General features: G+C 47.5%; 1 protein-coding gene across 1 annotated transcript in view; it reads right to left on the bottom strand.

Annotated features, from left to right (window-relative positions):
* Window positions 1-24182, bottom strand: part of LOC137504415 (uncharacterized) — a 33968-nt gene extending 9786 nt beyond the window's left edge. The window contains exon 1 of the mRNA XM_068232817.1: window positions 21567-24182. Coding sequence (XP_068088918.1) covers window positions 22133-24010 — 1878 coding nt within the window. The 5' untranslated portion in view covers window positions 24011-24182 and the 3' untranslated portion in view covers window positions 21567-22132. The remainder of the gene's footprint in view (window positions 1-21566) is intronic.
* Window positions 24183-24450: the final 268 nt, after the last annotated feature.

The raw sequence follows: 24450 nt of genomic DNA, 5'->3' as shown, positions 1-24450 counted from the left end.
TCTCCCAGCTTTCCTGTATCCCCGAAGTGTATCTCCCAGCTTTCCTGTATCCCCGAAGTGTGTCCCCACTGTCCTGTGTCTCCCAGCTTTCCTGTATCCCCGAAGTGTGTCTCCGCTGTCCTGTGTCTCCCAGCTTTCCTGTATCCCCGAAGTGTGTCCCCGCTGTCCTGTGTCTCCCAGCTTTCCTGTATCTCCGAAGTGTGTCTCCGCTGTCCTGTGTCTCCCAGCTTTCCTGTATCCCCGAAGTGTGTCTCCGCTGTCCTGTGTCTCCCAGCTTTCCTGTATCTCCGAAGTGTGTCTCTGCTGTCCTGTGTCTCCCAGCTTTCCTGTATCCCCGAAGTGTGTCTCTGCTGTCCTATGTCTACTAGCTTTCCTGTATCCCCGAAGTGTGTCTCCGCTGTCCTGTGTCTCCCAGCTTTCCTGTATCCCCGAAGCGTGTCTCCGCTGTCCTGTGTCTCCCAGCTTTCCTGTATCCCCGAAGTGTGTCTCCGCAGTCCTGGGTCTCCCAGCTTTCCTGTATCCCCGAAGTGTGTCTCCGCTGTCCTGTGTCTCCCAGCTTTCCTGTATCCCCAAAGTGTGTCCGCTGTCCTGTGTCTCCCAGCTTTCCTGTATCCCCGAAGTGTGTCTCCACTTACCTGCGTCTCCCAGCTTTCCTGTATCCCCGAAGTGTATCTCCCAGCTTTCCTGTATCCCCGAAGTGTGTCCCCACTGTCCTGTGTCTCCCAGCTTTCCTGTATCCCTGAAGTGTGTCCCCACTGTCCTGTGTCTCCCAGCTTTCCTGTATCCCCGAAGTGTGTCCCCGCTGTCCTGTGTCTCCCAGCTTTCCTGTATGCCCGAAGTGTGTCCCCGCTGTCCTGTGTCTCCCAGCTTTCCTGTATCCCCGAAGTGTGTCCCCGCTGTCCTGTGTCTCCCAGCTTTCCTGTATCCCTGAAGTGTGTCCCCGCTGTCCTGTGTCTCCCAGCTTTCCTGTATCCCTGAAGTGTGTCCCCGCTGTCCTGTGTCTCCCAGCTTTCCTGTATCCCTGAAGTGTGTCCCCGCTGTCCTGTGTCTCCCAGCTTTCCTGTATCCCTGAAGTGTGTCCCCGCTGTCCTGTGTCTTCCAGCTTTCCTGTATCCCTGAAGTGTGTCTCCGCTGTCCTGTGTCTCCCAGCTTTTCTGTATCCCCGAAGTGTGTCTACGCTGTCCTGTGTCTCCCAGCTTTCCTGTATCCCCGAAGTGTGTCCCCGCTGTCCTGTGTCTCCCAGCTTTCCTGTATCCCTGAAGTGTGTCCCCGCTGTCCTGTATCTTCCAGCTTTCCTGTATCCCTGAAGTGTGTCCCCGCTGTCCTGTGTCTCCCAGCTTTCCTGTATCCCCGAAGTGTGTCTCCGCTGTCCTGTGTCTCCCAGCTTCCCTGTATCCCCGAAGTGCGTCTCCGCTGTCGTGTGTCTCCCAGCTTTCCTGTATCCCCGAAGTGTGTCTCCGCCGTCCTGTGTCTCCCAGCTTTCCTGTATCCCCAAAGTGTGTCCGCTGTCCTGTGTCTCCCAGCTTTCCTGTATCCCCGAAGTGTGTCTCCACTTACCTGTGTCTCCCAGCTTTCCTGTATCCCCGAAGTGTATCTCCCAGCTTTCCTGTATCCCCGAAGTGTGTCCCCACTGTCCTGTGTCTCCCAGCTTTCCTGTATCCCCGAAGTGTGTCTCCGCTGTCCTGTGTCTCCCAGCTTTCCTGTATCCCCGAAGTGTGTCCCCGCTGTCCTGTGTCTCCCAGCTTTCCTGTATCTCCGAAGTGTGTCTCCGCTGTCCTGTGTCTCCCAGCTTTCCTGTATCCCCGAAGTGTGTCTCCGCTGTCCTGTGTCTCCCAGCTTTCCTGTATCTCCGAAGTGTGTCTCTGCTGTCCTGTGTCTCCCAGCTTTCCTGTATCCCCGAAGTGTGTCTCCGCTGTCCTGTGTCTACTAGCTTTCCTGTATCCCCGAAGTGTGTCTCCGCTGTCCTGTGTCTCCCAGCTTTCCTGTATCCCCGAAGCGTGTCTCCGCTGTCCTGTGTCTCCCAGCTTTCCTGTATCCCTGAAGTGTGTCCCCACTGTCCTGTGTCTCCCAGCTTTCCTGTATCCCCGAAGTGTGTCCCCACTGTCCTGTGTCTCCCAGCTTTCCTGTATCCCTGAAGTGTGTCCCCGCTGTCCTGTGTCTTCCAGCTTTCCTGTATCCCTGAAGTGTGTCTCCCAGCTTTTCTGTATCCCCGAAGTGTGTCTACGCTGTCCTGTGTCTCCCAGCTTTCCTGTATCCCCGAAGTGTGTCCCCGCTGTCCTGTGTCTCCCAGCTTTCCTGTATCCCTGAAGTGTGTCCCCACTGTCCTGTGTCTCCCAGCTTTCCTGTATCCCCGAAGTGTGTCCCCACTGTCCTGTGTCTCCCAGCTTTCCTGTATCCCTGAAGTGTGTCCCCGCTGTCCTGTGTCTTCCAGCTTTCCTGTATCCCTGAAGTGTGTCTCCCAGCTTTTCTGTATCCCCGAAGTGTGTCTACGCTGTCCTGTGTCTCCCAGCTTTCCTGTATCCCCGAAGTGTGTCCCCGCTGTCCTGTGTCTCCCAGCTTTCCTGTACCCCTGAAGTGTGTCCCCGCTGTCCTGTATCTTCCAGCTTTCCTGTATCCCTGAAGTGTGTCCCCGCTGTCCTGTATCTTCCAGCTTTCCTGTATCCCTGAAGTGTGTCCCCGCTGTCCTGTGTCTTCCAGCTTTCCTGTATCCCTGAAGTGTGTCCCCGCTGTCCTGTGTCTCCCAGCTTTCCTGTATCCCTGAAGTGTGTCTATGCTGTCCTGTGTCTCCCAGCTTTCCTGTATCCCCGCAGTGTGTCCCCGCTGTCCTGTGTCTCCCAGCTTTCCTGTATCCCTGAAGTGTGTCCTCGCTGTCCTGTGTCTTCCAGCTTTCCTGTATCCCTGAAGTGTGTCCCCGCTGTCCTGGGTCTCCCAGCTTTCCTGTATCCCTGAAGTGTGTCTCAGCTGTCCTGTGTCTTCCAGCTTTCCTGTATCCCTGAAGTGTGTCTCAGCTGTCCTGTGTCCCAGCTTTCCTGTATCCCTGAAGTGTGTCTCAGCTGTCCTGTGTCTCCCAGCTTTCCTGTATCCCTGAAGTGTGTCTCAGCTGTCCTGTGTCCCAGCTTTCGGCCCCCTACACACTGCAAATACGATTTGCGATTATGATTTTCCCTGGATGCTAACAATTCAAAATCGCAACTCTGAATCGCATGTAAAATTGGAATCGCATGTAGTGTGCAAAATCCCTTCCTGTGTCCTGGCTTTCCTGTATCCCTGAAGTGTGTCCTGGCTTTTCTGTGTCCCCAAAGTGTTTCCCAGTCTTTCTGTGTCCTGGGTCCCCTAGATGTGCCTCAGCCTTCCTTTATCCCCAAAGTGTGTCCCAGCCATGCAGTGTCCCCCGAGAGCGTCCAAGATTTCCTGTGTCCCCAAGGCATGTAAACCCCCCCACCTTTGTCTTGGCATGCCCCCTGTCCTGTGTTTCCTCAGCACCAGTATGTGCAGCGTCAGACACTCGTAATGCCTGGTACACACCCTGCAGTTTCCCATCAGATAGATGGGTCGATTTCTGACAGTTCCGATCGGATTTTTGGTCGTTTTTTCTGATCACTTCTATGCAAATAGATCGGAAATCAGATCGGACCTGTTGGAAATTATCTAATTGATCAATCTATCTGATGGGAAATTGCATGATGTGTACTAGGCTTTAGTCACCTCTTGTGGGCTCCAGCAACATCCATCCATCTGCTACAGCTGATCACTTGCACTACTTGCTGATTCTCCTCCTATGTCACATGATTACAAGCAAGGAGAGGAGATAGAGATGCTGGATACAGAGCAAACAGCGGGTAATGAGTGGCTGCACATTGAGCCTGGAGAAGGTGAGATAAGCACAATTACCACTGTGCCGATAGCCTGCATATACTCAGGCTGGGGGAGTACATGATGGAGGGGCCATTGCACACCACAAGGGAAGCTACACTGGAAAGGAAAGGAGAACCAGTAGACATCAGGGAAGCTGTATGGGGAAGGAAGGCGCTCCTAGACTCCAGAGCACTCTTTATGGTGGAGGGAACCACTAGACACCAGGGAAGCTATATGGGGAGGGAGGAGGGAACTGGTAGGTCACCAGGGAAGCCATATGGAGGTGTGGGGGGGTTGACCACTAGACACCAGGGGAGGTATATGAGGCAAGAAAGGAGAACCACTAGAGACTAGGAAACGCCTTATAGTGGAGGAAGGGGGAACCACTAGACACCAGGGAAGCTATATGGGGAAGGGGGGAACCACTAAACCACCAGGAAAGTCCTATGGGGAGGGAGGAACCACTTGACACAAGGAATATGAGGAAGGTAGGACCACCAGACACCACAAAACTATGGGGGAGAGTACTAGACACTAGGGAACTGTATAGGGGAGGGGGCATGCCACATATAAAAATGGGGCATGGCCAAGTCATAGTGTACCTGTTTCCTTACTCCAAAAGTTGTGAGGTATGCACATATGTATATGATGTGCATTTGTCATAGAATAAAATGCACTGTAAATTTCTTTCGAGGTAGCTTACACCAAAACCACTTACTGACAGATTTTGGACTAGTCCATCTTCTCATGGGGGATTCTCAATGTTTTCTTTATTTTCAAAGCACCCACTGAATGGCAGTTGCTCGGTCCAACTGCCAGAATACTGTGCAAGCGAGTAGGCTGGCTGGCTGACATCTTTGTAGAGATGCTGGCCAGGTATTGCTGTTAAAATCCCCCCCCCCCCCCCCCCCCCGAGAAGAACTGGTCCAAAAAGTTGTTGATAAAAAGTAAGAGGCATCAGGTTAAAAACACTTGTTGTAAGTGACAGCTACTTGGATAGAAACAAATTTACAGTGCATTTTACTCTCGAACAAATGCACATATCTTACGTATTCTTACCTATGTAGTTTAAGTTTTACCCCTGTAGTGCCCCTTTAAGACCTGCATGAAGCGAGTGTTAACTGATCAGACACAAACAAGCTGTTCTTTAAAAAGAATTAAGTAGTTAGATGCCCCCATCCTATATAATAAAACCCGTGTCTCTGCATCCTCCTGTGTCCGTGCTTCCAGACCTGACAGTTTGCTGTCTTTGAACCTCATTGCATTGTGGGAAATCAGGGCTGTGGAGTCGGTACAAAAATCTTCCGACTACAACTCCTCAGTTTATGAAACCACCGACTGACTACCCAAAATGGCTTGGACTCCTCCACTCTGACTCCTTAGTCTAATACTTACCAGGGCTGTGGATTTTGTACAAAAATCATTCAACTCCGACTCCTCATTTTATAAAATCACCGACTCCAGGTACCCAAAATTGCTCCGACTCCGAAACTCCCAACTCCGAATGCCCTGTGGGAAATAAAATATTTTTCCAGCTGCCAACTTGCCAAGCAAGATCTCCCTGTGTGCATATACTTCAGACATCGGTAGGGGACCGTCTAGTGGGACGCGTCTGTGCGCTATTTGGGGGGGGTCCTAGCGGTTATGGTCTAGTGCCTGTTTTTTAACGGGTGGGCCATTTACTAGTATACAATAAGTAAGTAGCCACATGCCTCCAGATAGAAAAAAAACTACATAGGCATGTGCTTCCAGATACATAAATTAATTAGCCACTTGCTCCTAGATACAAAAAAAGAAAAAGAAAATAAGACTTATGCCCCCAAATCATAGCTCCCACCTGTCCCTCTTTTGGAGGCACAGTCCCTCTTTGTGAGCCCTGTTCCTCTGCCCTTCTTTCATCCTCATTTGTCCTTATTTCCGAACTTTGTCCCTCTTTTTATGTAAATATATATATTTTTCTACTAACAAATGTGTTTGATTTACGCTAAACCTTATTCCTTTAAATTGATATATTACTAATTTTAAGATGTTAATATGAAAGAAAATGAACCAGGATAGAAAGGACCAGTGTGGTTTGAATTATAAAACAAAATTTTTCTTATGAAATCTTTATAGTATGCGCAACTAGGGGTGTTATGGGGGTATGGCAGGGGCGTGGCTTAAGTGTCCCCCTTTCTCATCTCAAAAGGTTGGGAAGTATGCCCCAAATGTCAGTATTAGGTAGCCAGATGTTTTCATCAGATATCAGTATTAGGAAGCCATGTAAGCCACCCCTCCACCCCCTTCAAGCCCATTGGTACTAGCCAGATGTGTCCCTAGATATTAGTATTAGGTAGCTAAATGTGCCCTCAACAGTATTATAGTCCTATGAGCCCCCAGAGAGCATTAGGTAGCAAGATGTTCCCCCAATAGTATTAAGTATCTACATACACCTCCCAAATTGTATTAGCTAGTCATATTTGCCCACCAGTATAAGGGCAGCAAGAGCCCCACATATTAGAAAACTAGATTTGCCCCCAGTATTATGGAGCCAAATGTGCCTCTGTTAATTAAGTAGCCATATGCGCCCACGTGTTGAGAGGTAACTCACCTGTACACACTCCAGCAATGCAATCCTCTGTCCTTACCCATCATCCCCACCTCCATTATTTCCAGCTCAGACATGTTCAGGTTTGTGACTTCCCTCTGTTATACTGCTCCTTTCTCTCTACCTACTGCCTAGGTTCTCAACGTGTGTGAAACGATCGGTGTCAGCACACAGAGAGAATCTGATTATTGGTGATCTGCAGAATCACCGATGATCCAAGTATAACTAACCTCTGGACACCTATATAGTGTGAGTGTTTGGTGCAACAGTAATGACTTTGAGTAAGACCACCCGAGGAGCAGGTGGTCTTTGGCAGTATGGGCGATACTGCCTTCTGAGAAGTGTAAAAACCTTCCAGCAGCCTGAGACCTCCAAAGGGGTGGAGTCCCAGGCTGAAGGTAGGAAGGACCTGTGAGTGAGTGACACCTGAAGGTGGATGTCACTAGCAGGTCTGGAGACTATCGTCACTAGCAGGTCTGGAGACTATCTCTTAAGGAGAGAGATAGCTCTCAAGGTCGGGCAAGCCAGGTCGGCAACACACGGACAGACAAGGTACAGAGACAGAAGGCTGATTCGGTATCCAAAGGCAGGCAGGGTTGGCAACAGATAATCAGTTATGCGTAGGTACCGAATCAGAAAGCAGAGGGATAGTCAGAAAAGCAGTAGGTCATAACAGATATCAAACAATGCCTAGTCTTGGGTGTGAGGTCCGTGGTCTCTACACCCTGGAACTAGTCTGGAGTATAATATGATGGTACACAGTATCCCTAGTCTTGGGTGTGAGGTCTGTGGTCTCGACACCCTGGAACTAGTCTGAAGTATAACACAATGATAACACAGAGTCCCTAATCTTGGGTGTGAGGTCCGTGGTCTCGACACCCTGGAACTAGTCTGAAGTATAACACAATAATAACACAAAGTCCCTAATCTTGGGTGTGAGGTCCGTGGTTTCGACACCCTGGTACTAGTCTGAAGTATAACACAATGATAAACAGAAGTAATCTGGCTCAGTGTGAATTCCCAGGTCCTCCTGGTTCTAACACACTGTAGGATCTGACTAAGGTCTGAGTGCTTCCACGTAAGTGTTCGCAACGGCAGACAACCTGAGACTGACCAGCAGTAACTATATATAGAGCAGCGCTCTCCGGCGCCACCCATCAGTGATTGACCAATAGTAACTTGCTCTGAGGTCAGCTGACCAACATGGTCAGCTGATCCCTCCTCGGCTGTCATAAAGGTTCTGCCTCTCAGCGCGCGCGCGTATTTCTCAATCTGTGTGCAGTAACAGACCCAGCCACACCAGATGCACGCTACTGCGTGCAAACCGCCGCGCTGGACGCGGAATCAGCCGCCTTGCTGTCAGTACACGTGGCGGCTTTTCCGCGTTTCATTACAGTGTGGTATGCTTACCCCAGGGGGTAATTCTGGTGGTTTCAGGGGGTACTTGGGCTTGATATACTTAACCAAGAATAACAAATTCTGAGTTTTAGAAAATTATAAATCTTATTTAAAACACCAGGTACACTTTAACCTCCCTGGCGGTATGATTATTTTCAGATTTTTGGGTCTAAAAGTGGTACATATTTTTTTTGCACCTTTTCAGACCCTAAAACTGCAAAACAATCATGCCGCCAGAAAGCCTGCAGCAGCCCCTGCACTTACTCACCTCCCTGGAACCCAGCACTGCAGTTTTCCCTCCAGGCTCTGTAACCCTGTAGTGAGATTGCCGGCTGTTGTCATGACGACAAGCAGCCATCTCACCATGGGGATGCAGACACTCGGAAGGCAGGAAGAAGAATGGCTGCTGGCGGCTGGATCCCCGGGGAGGTGAGTTGAAACACCCGCTGCACACTATTGCTCTGCATTAACCTTGCAGCAGTCACGAGTCAGGCTCAGTCTTACCGATCTGAGCTGCGGATTTCCAACCCCCAGTCTGACTCTGGGTTACCTCTAAGGAGTTTAATACAATATTCCACAGGTCTTCCTTACAACACAAATGCACAGTATGTGCCCCCCCAAAATAATGCAATTATACAGCATGCGTCTCCCATTAATACATTTAAAATAAATCTGCCAATAAAGTTACACAGCAGGTGCCCCCACATATTATACAGTATTTGTCCCCCAAATACAATCATACAGCATCTGTCTTCCAAATAACACAATTACACATAGAACATCCATGAGACGCCCTCTGCACCGAGGATGCACCAGGTTTAGCATATTTTTCTCCCCTGGGACTTCTTATGGTCAGGAGCGTCTTATGGTTAAAAAAATATATATATGGTATGGCCTCAATTCACTAAGATCATGCTAGAGATAATAAGGCAAGAGAAAACTTACCTCCACACGTGACGGAGTTATCTTACCTCTTCATTCCTTAAGTTACCTCTCCTGTAGTTAATTTACCTCCTCTGTAGTTAATTTACCCCCTCTGTAGTTATTTTCACATGCAGCTAATTAACAGCTTGTCTTTAACTCTGGAGTTATTTTAAGGATTGGAGAGTTAATTTAAAGACAGAAAAGTTAACTTTAGGCTTGCCTGAGGTAAAATGTTTCCTGAATACTACATGCCTTATCACCATGGTAACAACTCTAGAATAGTTATTAAAGACAGGAGATAAGTTTAGTGAATTGAGGCCTATGGGCTCAAGTCACTAAGCATTACCATATCTAGTAGTGCAGAAGACAGCGGATTTTACCAGTTTGTTAAAGCGGGATTGTCACCATAAAAATAACAGTTTGTTAAAGTAAATCTGAGTAGAAAGTATGGAAAAATGTTATACTTACCTCCAGCCCCTCCACACAGATCGCTCCCTCACCGCCGTCCTCCGCTGCTATTTTTGACATTGGTATCCGTGGCTCTGTTTTTGATCAGGGCCAAAAAACGGAGCCACGGAACTGACAATCAGCCATGTGATAAACTGGACTGGCAAAGCAGACAGCCAATAGGAGGAGCCAACCCGTCCTACTCCTCCCTCCGTTGGTGCCGATATACTGCTGGGCCGGACATCAAAAAGTAAAAAAAACAAAACACGACATGCAGGAGCAATTCAAAGAGATGTCCCCTGCATCCCTTTTAGATATGAAGATGTATAGGATAATACAAACGGGGTATTCTAGTGGCTTGCATGCAGATTGAAGGGACACGTGGGATGCATACGTGCAGGCCGCCATTGATCCAGGAGAAAAATGCAATTCGGCTGCCAGCTGAAATGCAGTGTTTTTTTTTTTTTTTTCATTTGGACTGTCTTTTGCCGGCACCCAAATTACCCTCTGAGCACCGCTATAGCTGTAATTCACACTACAGTCTATGGCAGCGCTCTTTTTGTGTGTCTTGAAGTGGGATGCCTTTTACTATTGTAAGCATTATAATAGTGGCCAGAAGTGGGAGAGCATCTCCTTAGCAGCACCCAGCTTACTGCCGAGACCGATTAGAACAGGTCTGAGTGAATTGAAGCCGTGTCTTTCTGTGAACTACCAACTATCACCGCATGTGTGAAAAGCTTATTGAATTTGGAAAAAAGGTGTGAATTGAACCCCTTGTAACGTAAAAATGATTAACAAGCATAAATTGTACTTTTTAACGTATATTAGAGGAAACGTGCTGAAAAAAAAGGCATGTTTGGAGGGGGTGCAAAGTCACTACCTTCTATGGCCGCCTTTTTTCTTAGATACGCCACTGGCCACGTGTCATTCAATAGCACAATTACACATCAACTATCCCCCAAAAGACACATTTATCATTTGTGCACCATTAATACTACTATTCAGTGGAACAAATGAGAAAGAGCAAGAGTGGTTCGGCACTACATGACAGTACAGTAATAGATGGCACATAGCCAGGAACCACAGACTTGGCTCACCCAATGATTTTAGCATGCATGCTCAGGACACATCAACAATACTCCTAGGCAGACTGAAAGAGGCAGAAAACGGACGTTTCGAACAGCAGTGCTGCTTCTGTGATTGACCCCCAGAAGAAGTACTGCCACGCAAAACGGCCCTGCACACGAATCACACCCTGCACCTGCTGCTGCCATCCATTCACCCAATGGTAGGACTAAATTGTTCACACTGAATTACCTGTAGCACGCATGTTTAAAGTGGTCTGAAAGCCAGCATTTCTACTTTGCTCTAAAACAGTGTTCCCCAACCCTGTCCTCAAGGCCCACCAACAGTGCATGTCCACAGAGGAAGTTGATCAGCTCTGCTGAGACACTAATTACCTCACCTGTGCATGTTTGTGGTTTTCTGCAAAACATGTACTGTTGGTGAGCCTTGAGGACAGGGTTGGGGAACTCTGCTCTAAAAGATTCCTCACAGCTTGAAAGCTGCTATCCCAGAATAAAAATCAAGTAGAACATCACTGAAATGGTTAAACAGAGCACTTTCTCCTGCTATTCAGCTTCAAATCCATCCAAACTGGAGATAACAGTATCTTTTTACTTGTTTAACACTGGAATGTAAACAAACACTGAGAAACTGACTCTGCTTCAGGCACACAGTGTTCAGAATAGCTCATTAGAAGATTTTAATATATAATAGAAAGCAGTTATAATAAAAAAAAAAAAAGAATAAAATGCAATGACAGCTTTCAGGGCAAGAAAAACGACACTTTGGAAACTTGTCATTTGTAAACAGACAATATTACGTGCGCACAAAAGCAAATATGATAACTGTACGAGTAATAAAAAGTAGGAAAACACATTTTTACTGAATGTTATGTCAGAGTTTCAGAGCACTTTAATGGTACAGCCTCACTTGGAATAATCTTTAGATATGCATTGCAGTGCCGGATGTTCTGCTTCGTTCACTCTGCCTAATACTACTATTCAGCATGTGACCCCTAATAATAGAACTCAATTACATGTCGTGCCCATTTAACACATTTATTCAGCAGTTGTCCCTTATGACTTTTACACAGTATGTGTCCCCCAAACAATGCAAATTACACAGCATTTCTCAATAATACATTGAAAATGTATCCCTCAATAACAAAATTACACAGAAGGCGCTCCCCACATGTTATACAGCATGTCCCCCCCAAATAATACAATTATACATGGAAGATCCAAGAGACACCCCCTGCACCGGGGATGCACCAAGTTTAGTATATTTTTTCCCCTGGTGCGTCTTATGGTCAGGAGCATCTTATGGTTCAAAAAAATATGGTACATAGAGCTCAATTCACTAAGCATTACCACATTCAGTAATGCAGAAAACAGCTGATTTTACCAGTTTGTTAAATGTAAATTCACTAAGGCTGTTACGGCATGGAAAAGTAAAGTTGCGGACTTATGCGGCAAATACATCTATAAATGTCAATTCAAAAAGATTAGAGCATTCGGTAAAACAAGTGAGATGTTCGAAATTTTACCTCCAGCCTGGAAAAAAGTGTGAATTGAACCCCTTGTAACGTGAAAATTATTAAAAAGCTTTAATTGTACTTTTTAACTTATATAAGAGAAAACGTGATAAAAAAAAGGCGTGTTTGGAGGGGGGTACAAAATCACTACTTCTACGGCCGCCTTTTTACTTAGATACGCCACTGGCCACGTGTCATTCAATAGCACAATTAAACATAAAGTATCCCCCCCAAATACACAATTAGCAATCCAAAGCAATCTCACAATCTGGTAGTTCATTCCTCCAGCTCATCACCTTGCTCCACTACCTGCCTCCAGATGGTGGAAAAGGAGGCGGGACTTGTAGATCACATTAAGTAGTCTGAACACAATTGTAAGACCCCAATCTGCCAACAAACCAACAGAGAGGAAAGGTCTCAAAGTGGACCTGAACTCTTGCACAGGACAGAAGAAAAACAGAGAAATGCACCCTGTATGTAATTAGAGAGTTTAGCCTGTCTAATTACCCCTCATTTCTGTCTAACCATAAGCTGTAATTTGACATCTCCCCTGTGTCTGCCACGGCAGATATGACAGATAAGCTCATTTGAAAGCACTGTTGACAATATGTCTGCTTCCATGAGTCAGGAAGCAGAAACAGTGCGGATTCATTTCAGGATTTGTATCAGTTGTAACAAAGAAATGTTTTTTTGTTTAAAGTTTATTATGCTGTTGCTTATCTTTTAGAGCAGAGAGGAAGTTCTGAGTTCAGGTCCACTTTAAAATGTACCCAAGATGACACGTGACATGATGAGATAAAGCTGCATGTACAGTACAAAACATTAATAACCAGGCTATTTTACTTGTTTTATTTTGCTGCCTGAAAGAGTTAATTTCTAGGCATGGAAGTGACAGCTTCTGTCTTGTCAGTAGCTTGTAGGGAATATAGTAACCATCACTGATAAGCTAATAACAGCCATAAAAGTTTTCCTGGCAGAATACAACAAGAATTCTGAGCTCAGAGATATAAAAAGGTGAATAGTTCATTTATTTTAAAGAGGCCCAGAGATGAAGAAAGGGGACTTTTTTTTTTACTTAACTGGGGTTTTCTCCAGTACCATAAGCATGGATGCCTCCCTCGTCGTCCTCTGTTAAGCCGCAATCTTCTCCAGTAAGCTGCTCAGTGATGTCAGCAGGGGGCCTTCAGCGCATGCGCAGAGCTTCTGCGCAAGCACAGAAGGCCCTGGCTGATGTCATTCAGGCAGACAGAGCCGCGTACCGGGGTTTGATTGCGGCTGAACGGAGGATTCCGTGAGGACTGCAGGACGGCGAGGGACACATCCATGCTTATGGGGCTGCAGGAAGCTCCAGGTACAGTAAGTAAAAAAAAAAAAAAACCACACCCCCTTTCTTCATCTCAGAGTCTCTTTAAAGGACTTCCGAGGCCAAATGACAAAAAAAGTTAAATACCCTCCGTGCAGTTCCACCGGGTCCCCGCCGCTCAATAGCCCCCCGGGCCGGCTCCCGACCTGGGTCGGGCTCGCCTGCCTGCACTAATAAGGCCGCCGCCGGAGCTGGCCGCGGCTGCGCAGCTCTAGGGCCATCCCCCCGATCCACGCTACAGGCTGTTTCCTGTTGCGTGGATCGGGGGGTTGGCCCTAGAGCTGCGCAGCCGCACTGGCGGCTATGCAGACTGCGCAGCCGAGGCCAGCTCCAGCGGCCATATTAGTGCATGCAGGAGAGCCCAACCCGGGCCGTGAGGTCGGGAGCCGGCCCGGAGGGCTATTTAGCGGCGGAACGGCGTCCTCCGTGCCTTAAAATAGGATGCAGGTATTTAACTTTTTTTTGTCATTTGGCCTCAGAAGTCCTTTAAGTCTGGGACACTTAATAGGCTGCCACTTATTAGAGAAAGTAAAACATTCAACCTACTTTATACATGTTTAAATATAAAAGACAGCCAAGCGATACTTAAAATCAAGTTTAGGAGTAGGAGAATATAATGGTTTATCTCATCAGTTTATATTCACCTCGGGTTCACTTTAAATGGGATGGTTAATGACATACAAATAATTCCAAGTTGATGTAATTTTGTAATTTATTTTATGCAAGCTGACCTGATACAGCATCTGCTGCATTTGAGCGGCCCAATACCAAGCTGGGTACATTTGTATGAGCTTGCATGTACTATATCAGCATATCATTGACTTTTCCTAGTCTTAGGCCTGGGACCCACTGGGAGCACCTTTGCAGCATTTGCCAATCGGCAGTAATTGGCAACGCGCTACACCAATGAATCCCTATCCCACTTGCAGCCATTAACAAAAATTGCTGCTTGCGGGATTTTGGAAGCGATCGCATCAGTGGCTGCAGTAGCAGAGGCGTAGCAATAGGGGGTGCAGCGGTAGCGACCGCATCGGGGCCCTTGGGCCAGAGGGGCCCCAAAGGGCCCTCCCTCAACTACAGTATTAGCTCTCTATTAGTCCTGTGCTCATAATAATAATCACTTTGAATAGTGGTAATCATTAGCAGGCTGTTCCCCATCCCCTTCTTGCACCTCTGACACTGTAGTTGCTATTGGCAGGTTTTGGTGCGCCGTATCAATTGTTATGTATAGAGTGCTTAGGGGGGGGGGGGGGGGGGCCCATTGTAAAACTTGCATCGGGACCCACAGCTCCTTAGCTACGCCACTGTGCAGTAGCCAAATCGCGATCGCAGCACTTCTGTGTGCAGAGCGCATGTGGAGGGTCCCAGGCCTAAAGTCTGTATGGAAAGATGGACATCCACTTAGCTTGAAAATTTCAGTTCTAAAAGTGGGGGTGAAAAAAAAAAAAAAAAAAAAAGGAATACAGAATTTAGTCTGTCAAATTCAGGAGCCAGTTGTACTTTTTTTTTACACAAAGAACTTTAAGGGAGTTTGTGATGCAGTATGCTGTTGGGGCGGGGAAGCACCATTCCTTACCTAAGGGCGTTGCTCCTCTAGTCCTCTATCCATGTGGAGTGTGAATTCTGCATCTGCAACGACCACAGTTCAGTTCAAAGACCACAGTTCACCTGTGGAGCACGTTCCCAGAGGCAGTGCTTGCCAGCAACTGTATTATTATTATTTAGTATTTATTTAGTGTTGGCATTTTCTGCAGCGCTGTACATAGTATAAAGTCTTGTCACTCACTGTCCCTCAGAGGGGATCACAATCTAGTCCTTACCATAGTCCTATGTCCACCATAGCCTAGGGCCAATTAAAGGGAACCCGAGGTGAAAGGGATATGGAGGCTGCCATATTTATTCCCTTGTAAACCATGCCAGTTGCCTAGCAGCCCTGTTGATCTTCAGCCATAAGTAGTGTCTGAATCAAAATCCTGGAACAAGCATATGACTAATCCAGTAAAACTTGAGTACCTGAAATGCTGCATGCAGGGGCGGCGCCAGGGGGGTGCTTTTGGGTGCTCAAGCACCCTCTAGAATTGTCCAAGCACCCCCAAAGCACCCCCTGGCGTGAACTGACTTCAGGCGTCTAAGAGACGCCGAGTCATTTCACAGCGGCAGCCCGAAGCAGCAGAGCAGGGCTACGGTAAGATGTCTTCCGAAAGCCCTGCTCTGCAGATTTCGAGTCTGCAGTGCAGGGCTTCGGGCGGCCAGTTTCCCGTAGCCCTGCTCTCAGCGCAGGATAATGCAAGCAGGAAGTCACATGATGTCGGGAAGGAAGAGTATTATTATTATTATTATTTATTTTTATAGCGCCAACATATTCCGCAGCGCTTTACAAAACACAAAATAAGACGACAAGGGGAACATAGATACACTAACAAAATGTACAGCAGAGTTCCAAGCAGCACAAATATTGTTACAAGAACAGTAAACATTAGGAGGATGACCCTGCCCTTTGCGAGCTTACAATCTAATGGGTAGTGGGGGACACACTAGGTAAGGGGGTGGAGGATGGATGAGGCAGTGATTCTTTGCCTCTGATTACATTGTGACAGAGATGTAAATAAGGGCTATAGAATGTTATAAGCTTGTCTGAAAAGTTGTGTTTTAAGAGTGCGTTTGAAGATGTCCAGGTTTGGAGCATGACGTACAGGCTGTGGAAGAGAGTTCCAGATAAGGGGTGATGCTCGTGTAAAGTCCTGGATGTGAGCATGAGAGGAGGTGATCAGCTTAGAGGCCAGGAGAATTTGTTGGGAGGAGCGGAGGTTGCGGGAGGGACAATATCTTGAGATTAGTGAGGAGATGTATGGAGGAGACAACTCGTGGAGGGCTTTGTATGTTCGAGTCAGGAGTTTGAACTGGATCCTCTGGGTAATGGGTAACCAATGGAGAGGACGGCACAGTGGGGCTGCATCGGAAGAGCGTGTGGAAAGGTGAATGAGGCGGGCCGCTGAATTTAGTAGGGATTGGAGAAGTGCTAGCCTGTTTTTTGGTAGGCCACAGAGCAGGGTGTTGCAGTAGTCTAGGCGGGAGATGATTAAGGCATGAACAAGCATTTTGGTGGCTTCTTGTGTGAGGAAGGGACGGATACAGAATATATTTTTGAGCTGGAAATAGCAGGTGGTGGTTAATGAGGCAATGTGAGGTTTAAAGGAGAGCTCTGAGTCAAGTATAACCCCCAAGCAGCGGGCCTTAGTGGTTGAGGTCATTGGGGTGTTGTCTACCGTAATGGTTGCAATTGGTGGGGGTGTAGATAGCGATGGTGGAAAAATCACAATTTCCGTTTTACTCATGTTGAGTTTGAGGAAGCGGGAGGACACGAATGCAGAAACGGCACGTAGACAGTTTGGGACTCTGGATAGTAGTGAGGACAGGTCAGGAGCTGAGAGATAGATTTGGGTGTCATCCGCATAGAGGTGATACTGGAAGCCAAAAGAGTTAATTAGTTGTCCCAGGCCACGGGTGTAGATTGAGAAAAGTAGTGGCCCAAGAACAGAGCCTTGAGGTACACCAACAAACAGTGGGTGTGGAGAGTAATTGGTGTTAGAGAAGGAGACAGTATAAGAGCGTCCAGAGAGATAAGAGGAGATACCTTGATTCCTAGAGATGTCAGTGTCTGCAGAAGTAGAGCATGATCAACCGTGTCAAAGGCAGAGGAAAGGTCAAGGAGTATTAGAATGGAGAACTGGCCTTTGGATTTAGCTACCAGTAGGTCATTAGCAACTTTCGCGAGGACAGTTTCAGAGGAATGGTGTGTGCGGAATCCAGATTGAAAGGGGTCAAGTAAGGAGTTGGTAGAGAGAAAGGCAGACAATTCTGAGTGGATGTGACGTTCCAGCAGTTTAGAAGCAAAGGGGAGGAGAGAGACAGGACGGTAGTTGGATAGAGAAGTTGGATCAAGAGAGGGTTTTTTGATTAGTGGTGTGATTATAGCTTGTTTGAATAAGGAAGGAAAAGTGCCAGTGGAGATAGAAAGGTTGAATAGAGTTGTTAGAGCGGGATTAAAGGAGGAGGAAAGCTGGGGGATTAGAGGAGAGGGGATAGGGTCCAGGGCACAGGTAGTGAGATGCGCTTTGGAGATTAGTGAGGAAAGACACTGTTCAGTTAGTGTGGTGAAAGATGTTAGAGTGGGAGAGTGGTCTTGTGGAGCGGGGGGAAGGCAGTTAGTGGTGGGTGAGGGTGCAGGCGGACAGAAGGTATTTATAGGCGACGGTTGAGCTGGTAAAAATGGTTGCGTGTTGAAGCTATTACGTATTGCATCAATCTTGCTTGTAAAGTATGATGCGAAGTCGTCGGCTGACAGACAGTGGGAGCTGCGCGCCACAAGGAGGTCGGGATAGGAGGTCTTCTGACTGTAGGTGAGTAAATGGGTTTTTCTTTTTCAACAGGTGGTGCTGATTGTTGTCAGAACTGCTGAGGATTGAGCATATTGTGGTCAGATCTGCTGAGGATTGTGCATATTGTGATCAGATCTGCTGAGGATTGTGCATATTGTGGTCAGATCTGCTGAGGAGTGTGCATATTGTGGTCAGATCTGCTGAGGAGTGTGCATATTGTGGTCAGATCTGCTGAGGAGTGTGCATATTGTGGTCAGATCTGCTGAGGATTGTGCATATTGTGGTCAGATCTGCTGAGGATTGTGCATATTGTGGTCAGATCTGCTGAGGATTGTGCATATTGTGGTCAGATCTGCTGAGGATTGTGCATATTGTGGTCAGATCTGCTGAGGATTGTGCATATTGTGGTCAGATCTGCTGAGGAGTGTGCATATTGTGGTCAGATCTGCTGAGGAGTGTGCATATTGTGGTCAGGACTGCTGAGGATTGTGCATATTGTGGTCAGATCTGCTGAGGAGTGTGCATATTGTGGTCAGGACTGCTGAGGAGTGTGCATATTGTGGTCAGGACTGCTGAGGATTGTGCATATTGTGGTCAGATCTGCTGAGGAGTGTGCATATTGGGGTCATATCTGCTAAAGATTGTGCATATTGGGGTCATATCTGCTAAAGATTGTGCATATTGGGGTCATATCTGCTAACAATTGTGCATATTGGGGTCATATCTGCTAACAATTGTGCATATTGGGGTCATATCTGCTAACAATTGTGCATATTGAAGTCATATCTGCTAACAATTGTGCATATTGGGGCAGATCTGCTGAGGATTGAGCATATTGGGGCAGATCTGGATTGTGCATATTGTGGTCAGATCCGCTGAGGATTGTGCATATTGTGGTCAGAACTGCTGAGGATTGTGCATATTGTGGTCAGAACTGCTTAGGATTGTGTATATTGGGGCAGATCTGCTAACGATTGTGCATATTGGGGTCATATCTGCTAACGATTGTGCATATTAGGGTCATATATCTTGCTAACGATTGTGCATATTGGGGTCAGATCTGCCAAATGAATGAACATATTTTTTGTTCAAATATGCTCACATTAACGTGTATTTTCTTGAGAAAACCTGCACAATTATGTGAATTTTCTCTGGAAAGGGTCACCAAAACTTGGGCCCTCTGTCTTTGCGTTGCACTTTTAAAGGGAACCCGAGGTGAGAATAATATTGAGGCTGCCATATTTATCTCCTTTTAAGCAATACCAGCTGCCTGGCTGCCGTGCTGGTCCTCTGCCTCTAATTCTTTCAACCATAGACCCTGAACAAGCATGCAGCAGGTCAGGGGTTTCTGACAATATTGTCAGAACTGACAAGATTAGCTGCATGCTTGTTTCTGGTGTAATTCAGTTCACTACTGCAGCCAAATAGATCAGCAGGGCTGCCAGGCAACTAGTATTGTTTAACAGGAAATAAATATGGCAGCCTCCATATCACTCTCAACCCGGGTTCACTTTAAATTACAGTTAGCTCCGCCCTCATCCTGTCATGGCCACGCCCATTTCTCTTGCCGCGGTGTAGCCACACCCATCAGCTACCCTGGAAATTGGCCCAGCACCTGCATAACAGTAATCCTGGAGCCGCCACTGGCTGCATGCTTGTTCCAGGGTCTATGGGTAAAAGTATTATAGACTCAGGAAGACTGCCAAGCAACTGGTATTGTTTAAAAAGGAAATAAATATGGCAGCCTCCATAGACCTCTCTCCTCGGGTTCCCTGTAAGGGTGAAGCCAATTAACATATCTGTATGGTTTTTTTTAGATATGGAAGGAAACCCTCATATACTCCATGCAGATAGTGCCCTTGCTGAGATTCTAACCAGGGACGAGCACTGCTGCCCGAGACTGACAGACTACATCTCCTGGCACGCATTGCAGCCAGAATCTGAACTGCGGAGTAGAGCAGTAGCCCCCTTAGGTAAGCAATGGACCCCCCCAACCATCCGCACCCAAATGGCACACTGCATTACGAACCTCCATTATAGGGAGCTTTAGTGGAAAACAAAAATAAAGAAGTGTCCTGGGTGCTCAGCGCCCTTTAAAGCTCACACATTGGACCTTTAAAAGTGATTCATAACTTCACTGACCAATAGGGAAGCTCAGCTCACTTTGCCCAATGACATCACCTCTAATCTCTAGAGCTACTGAAGATATGCAGAAAAATGAAACACACCACAAATATGCATCTTCTTTAAGCCCCCTCTACACCATGCAATTCCGAATGCGATTGATCGAATTCGATTGGCTCGATTAAATCCGACATGTACAATCGAAATTTGATCGGTAGTGTGGTCGATTTTGCATGGTTATCAATGAAAATTCGACAACACTACCGATCAAATCCTGATCGGACATGTCAGATTTAAAGCGATCCAATCGAATTTGATCGATCGCATGCGGAATTGGATGGTGTAGAGGGGGCTTTAGAGGTTTTCCAGTGGGTAGCTACCATTTCTCTCAACAGAAGTCAAAGCCGCCTCCTTTTCCAAAGCAAGATAAGGCCTCCGTTCCACGAATTGTTGAGCTGTGTGCTCAGCAGTTACCAGGCAGCAGTGAGCAGTTATCATGCAGCAACAAGCAGTTACCAGGCAGCAGTGAGCGGTTGAGAGAGTTTGAGAGGCATTTCACTGTCTATCAATAGTTCGTGGAAAGGAAGCCTAACTTATATCAGGCCTCTTTCACATGAGCAGCTGGCAGGCATTGCATCCACAGTCAATTGCAAGTGCTCAGCAGGGCTGTGGGGTGGTGTCTGGCTCACGGATACACACTGGAGCGGAGTGGTAGCCACACCTAGACACCAGAAAGTTTTGTCCTGCTTCGTAACTTCACCGCCTGATTACAAATGCTGCAGGCAAAAGGCGCAAACCTGTTGGGTGGGCTGCACAGCAAGCACACAGTTCAGCCGTCCACGTGAAAGAGTCTGTCGCGGCTCTGAAATTCAATTACTACAGGATATTGCCCCATTAGCAATACACCCCAAATCCCATCCTAATAGAAAAGAAAAAACAACAACAAAAAAAAAAACAACACATCCCAAATGCCCCCAGAAGTACAGTAAACACATGCCCCACTCTGCAGTCTTCCTGCCAAGCTAAGATACTAGATTCCTGCTTGCAAGCAAATTTACTGCAAAATGTGTAAGCTTTGAATTGGGCCAATCAAATGCACTTCCTGCCAGTTCGGATTGGCTCAATTCCAAACCATTTACATCTGCATGCAAGCTGGAATAATTAGCAGATCATTGGCCAACTCTGTTCACAGTCTACTAAACCCAGTCATTCCATTGATCTGACAGCAATATCTATACTGGGTGTAGCACGGCCTGTAAAGTCTAGAGGCTTTCCGTATCTTTGCACATCATGCTGTTACAGTACTGGGTCTCTCTAAACACATTTGACCCAGCAGGTTGAATAGGTTCCTTCAGTGTGCGAGCGTGTCCGTACCGCGAGTATGGTTCGCACAGCTCCAGTAGAATGGAGATCCTCGTGTAAGGCTTTTTCTTTAAAGGGACACTTAAGTCAAACAAAAAAAATGAGTTTTACTCACCTGGGGCTTCCAATAGCCTCCTGCAGCTGTCCGGTACCCTCGCCGTCTCCCTCCGATCCTCCTGGCCCCACCAGCAGCCACTTCCTGTTTCGGTGACAGGAGCTGACAGGCTGGGGACACGAGTGATTCTTCGCGTTCCTGGCCACAATAGCGCCATCTATGCTGCTATAGCATATATCATATACCATATAGCAGCATAGAGGGTGCTAATGTGTCTGGGAACGCGAAGAATCACTCGCGTCCCCAGCCTGTCAGCTCCTGTCACCGAAACAGGAAGTGGCTGCCGGTGGGGCCAGGAGGATTGGAGGGAGGCGGCGAGGGCACCGGACAGCTGCAGGGGGCTATTGGAAGCCCCAGGTGAGTAAAACTCATTTTTTTTGTTTGACTTAAGTGTCCCTTTAACGCACAAGTGCCTTCATTGTACTGTGCCAGCGCCATGGCCACGCTCACACTCTGAAGACACTGAGGGACCCAGCACTGAAACAATACTGTGCATGAAGATGCTAGGTATTTTGGTGTTTTATGACTTTCAGAAACACTTTAAAGCAAACCCAAGGTGGTGGTGGTGGGGAAATTTGACTCTAAATAGTCCAGACGTTTCTCAGATGTTCTCTTTTAGCACATCGTTCAACGCATCTTTAGCGGCACTCCCGCCACGTACGAGCGCATCCAATGTGGTCATGTGTAAGCATGCCCAGTAAAACAAAGCCACTAGAGCACAGCTTTCTTCCTCCGTGCACAATTGCTTCTTTCTACTGGGTATATCCGTATCTTGCTCTTGCATGCCCAGTCCGGATGTACTCATCCACTGCAGAAACGCGGCCACAAGAAACCTATTCAACAAGCTCTTGACAAATAGATTTAGAGGGACCCAGCACTGGAATGGTGGGCTACGGGAGGGTCCAGGAAGCCTCTTGACTACCCAGAGGTTTCCCACTACTGCACTGTACTCAGTATCCACATTAGTGTTTATTTCGCTTCAGGTACACAGCTGCACAATATCTTGGCGGCCACATTTCTCAAGGATAATACGGGCTATTTTTGTAAGAGCCTTGATGTAGTCAGCCCTCTCGGGGTAAGTATATACTCGAAGTGAGAGATCGCTGTGATCCTTGTCAATATAGCGCTCTACGTGGTCTACACAGCTGATGTGGATGATCATTTGAGGCAAGTACCCTTTCACATTGCACAACTGGCAGGTGTACTTGTATGATGTAGAGTCCAGCTGCTCCTCCACTATGTACTCCAGGCCCAGGAGAGGATCTTTCTTCATGTGGTTGTTCAGGAAGTACTGCAGCCTGCCCAGTTCCTTCAACTCTTGGGGTGAAGTTTTACTCAGCATCTTCTTGTGTTTACTCCCCACAACATGGTTCCAAAGACCCACAGGTGAGAGACACACCACATTGCAAAGTCTGCATGGGTGGTAGTTATCTAATCCCTTTCCGTCATGCAGGAAAAGCCAACTTTCTTCACTCACAACATTGGGGGGCAATGGTCTGGCCTCCTCTGTGGGTGATGGTCTGGCCTCCTCTGTGGGGGATGGTCTGGCCTCCTCTGTGGGGGATGGTCTGGCCTCCTCTGTGGGGGATGAGCCACTAACAAAACTATCTGTGGTGTGAATTTTTTTTGTATTTTTCTTTATCTTTTTGGTGTGAATTTTTTTACGGCCGTATTTGCTTTGGATAATTAAGGCACTCTCTCTGACATCTTCCATTGTAGTTAACTGACTTCTAGGCAGCATCCTTTTGTAGTGCTTTCTGATATAGCGCTCCATGTGGTCCACTCCAACAACATGAATGAGAGACTGACACAAGTCAGCCTCAACATCGCACAGACTGCAAGTGTACCTGTACGATCCAGAGACTTGCCTCTCCACTACATACTCCAGGCCCACTATGGGATCCTTCTTTACGTAGTTGTCCAGGATGTACTGCATCCTGTCCAGTTTAATCACATCTCTGTATGCAACCTTTCTGTGTCGTTTTCCGAAGATGTGGTAGAACAAATGTATGACTGAATCATTATACACATTGCAGATGGGACAGATATGCGAAACTTTCTGGGTGGCCAGTGGTGGCGAGGCTTGCTTGCAGGTAAGATTGTCAAGGAAAACTCGCTGGGTGGCCGGTGGTGGTGGGGCCTGCTTGCAGGTAAGATTGTCAAGGAAAACACGCTGGGTGGCCAGTGGTGGCGAGGCCTGCTTGCAGGTAAGATTGTCAAGGAAAACCCGCTGGGTGGCCGGTGGTGGCGAGGCCTGCTTGTAGATGGGACACTTGCGGACACCCCGCTGGGTGATCAGAGTTGGTATGGCCTTCTCATCAACAGGGCGGACACCCCGCTGGGTGATCAGAGTTGGTATGGCCTTCTCATCAACAGGGCGGTTACAGGGAACCAGCTGGGTTCCACTTTGTTTCCTTTGTATTTCTTTGCGCTCATGATCATTCTGGATAGCTAGGGCTCTCAGCTCTCTAAGGTGATGGGTTTTATTGGGGTTTTCAACCATTTTAAGGAGGGACGGGTGATGATTCGCTATGTAGCCCATCGTGTGCTTCTCCTTCAGGATGTGGCGAAAGATAGTGTAGGCGTCGGCCCTCAGGTGACAGAGCTGGCAGGTATACCTGTATTTTTCAGGCTCCAGCTGCTCCTCCACTATGTACTCCAGGCCCAGGATTGGCTCCTCCCTCATGTGGGTGTCCAGGAAGTACTGCAGCCTGGCCAACTCTTTCACCCCCTTCGGATCATAGAAGGCCAGCATCTTTCTGTGCTCTTTTTCCCTCATGACATGGAAAGCCATCTCCTGTGGAGAGCAGCGCTGCGTGCGGCACATGGTGCACCCATAGGTAGGTAAAGCCGCCATCACTACTTCCAGGCTGGCTGCTCTGATTAGACGGCAGCGTAGCTGTAACGCTCGCGCTACTTCTCTGCTGAGAGACGATCAGAGCAGGTGACGAAACCTAGGCGCCGCCCCCTCTTCTCTTCTGGAGAATCCTCGGTTCGGTTCCTGACTGTTGCGATGCTGCGTCGCCGAGCAGCAGAGCCACGCCTACCTGCCGAAAGACAGAGCACTGAGAGCAGTAGTGGGCGGAGTTCAGGCTATGACGGGACACGTAGTAGAATTTGTCCTGCGTCAGTCAGTCATCTGTCATCTGCAATGAGAGCCGCTGTAATGTCTGATTACGCTACCCGGAAACTCCCTTCCACACTGAATAGCGCGCATGCTCAGTGTGAAGTTAATGACGCTGCTGGAGATAAAATACGAAATATCTCCGCTCCCACACCTCTTACACTCCCCAAATT

This window comes from Hyperolius riggenbachi, chromosome 4, assembly GCF_040937935.1.
Source record: "Hyperolius riggenbachi isolate aHypRig1 chromosome 4, aHypRig1.pri, whole genome shotgun sequence".
Lineage (NCBI taxonomy): Eukaryota > Metazoa > Chordata > Amphibia > Anura > Hyperoliidae > Hyperolius > Hyperolius riggenbachi.
This window is presented reverse-complemented; position numbering and strand designations above follow the sequence as displayed.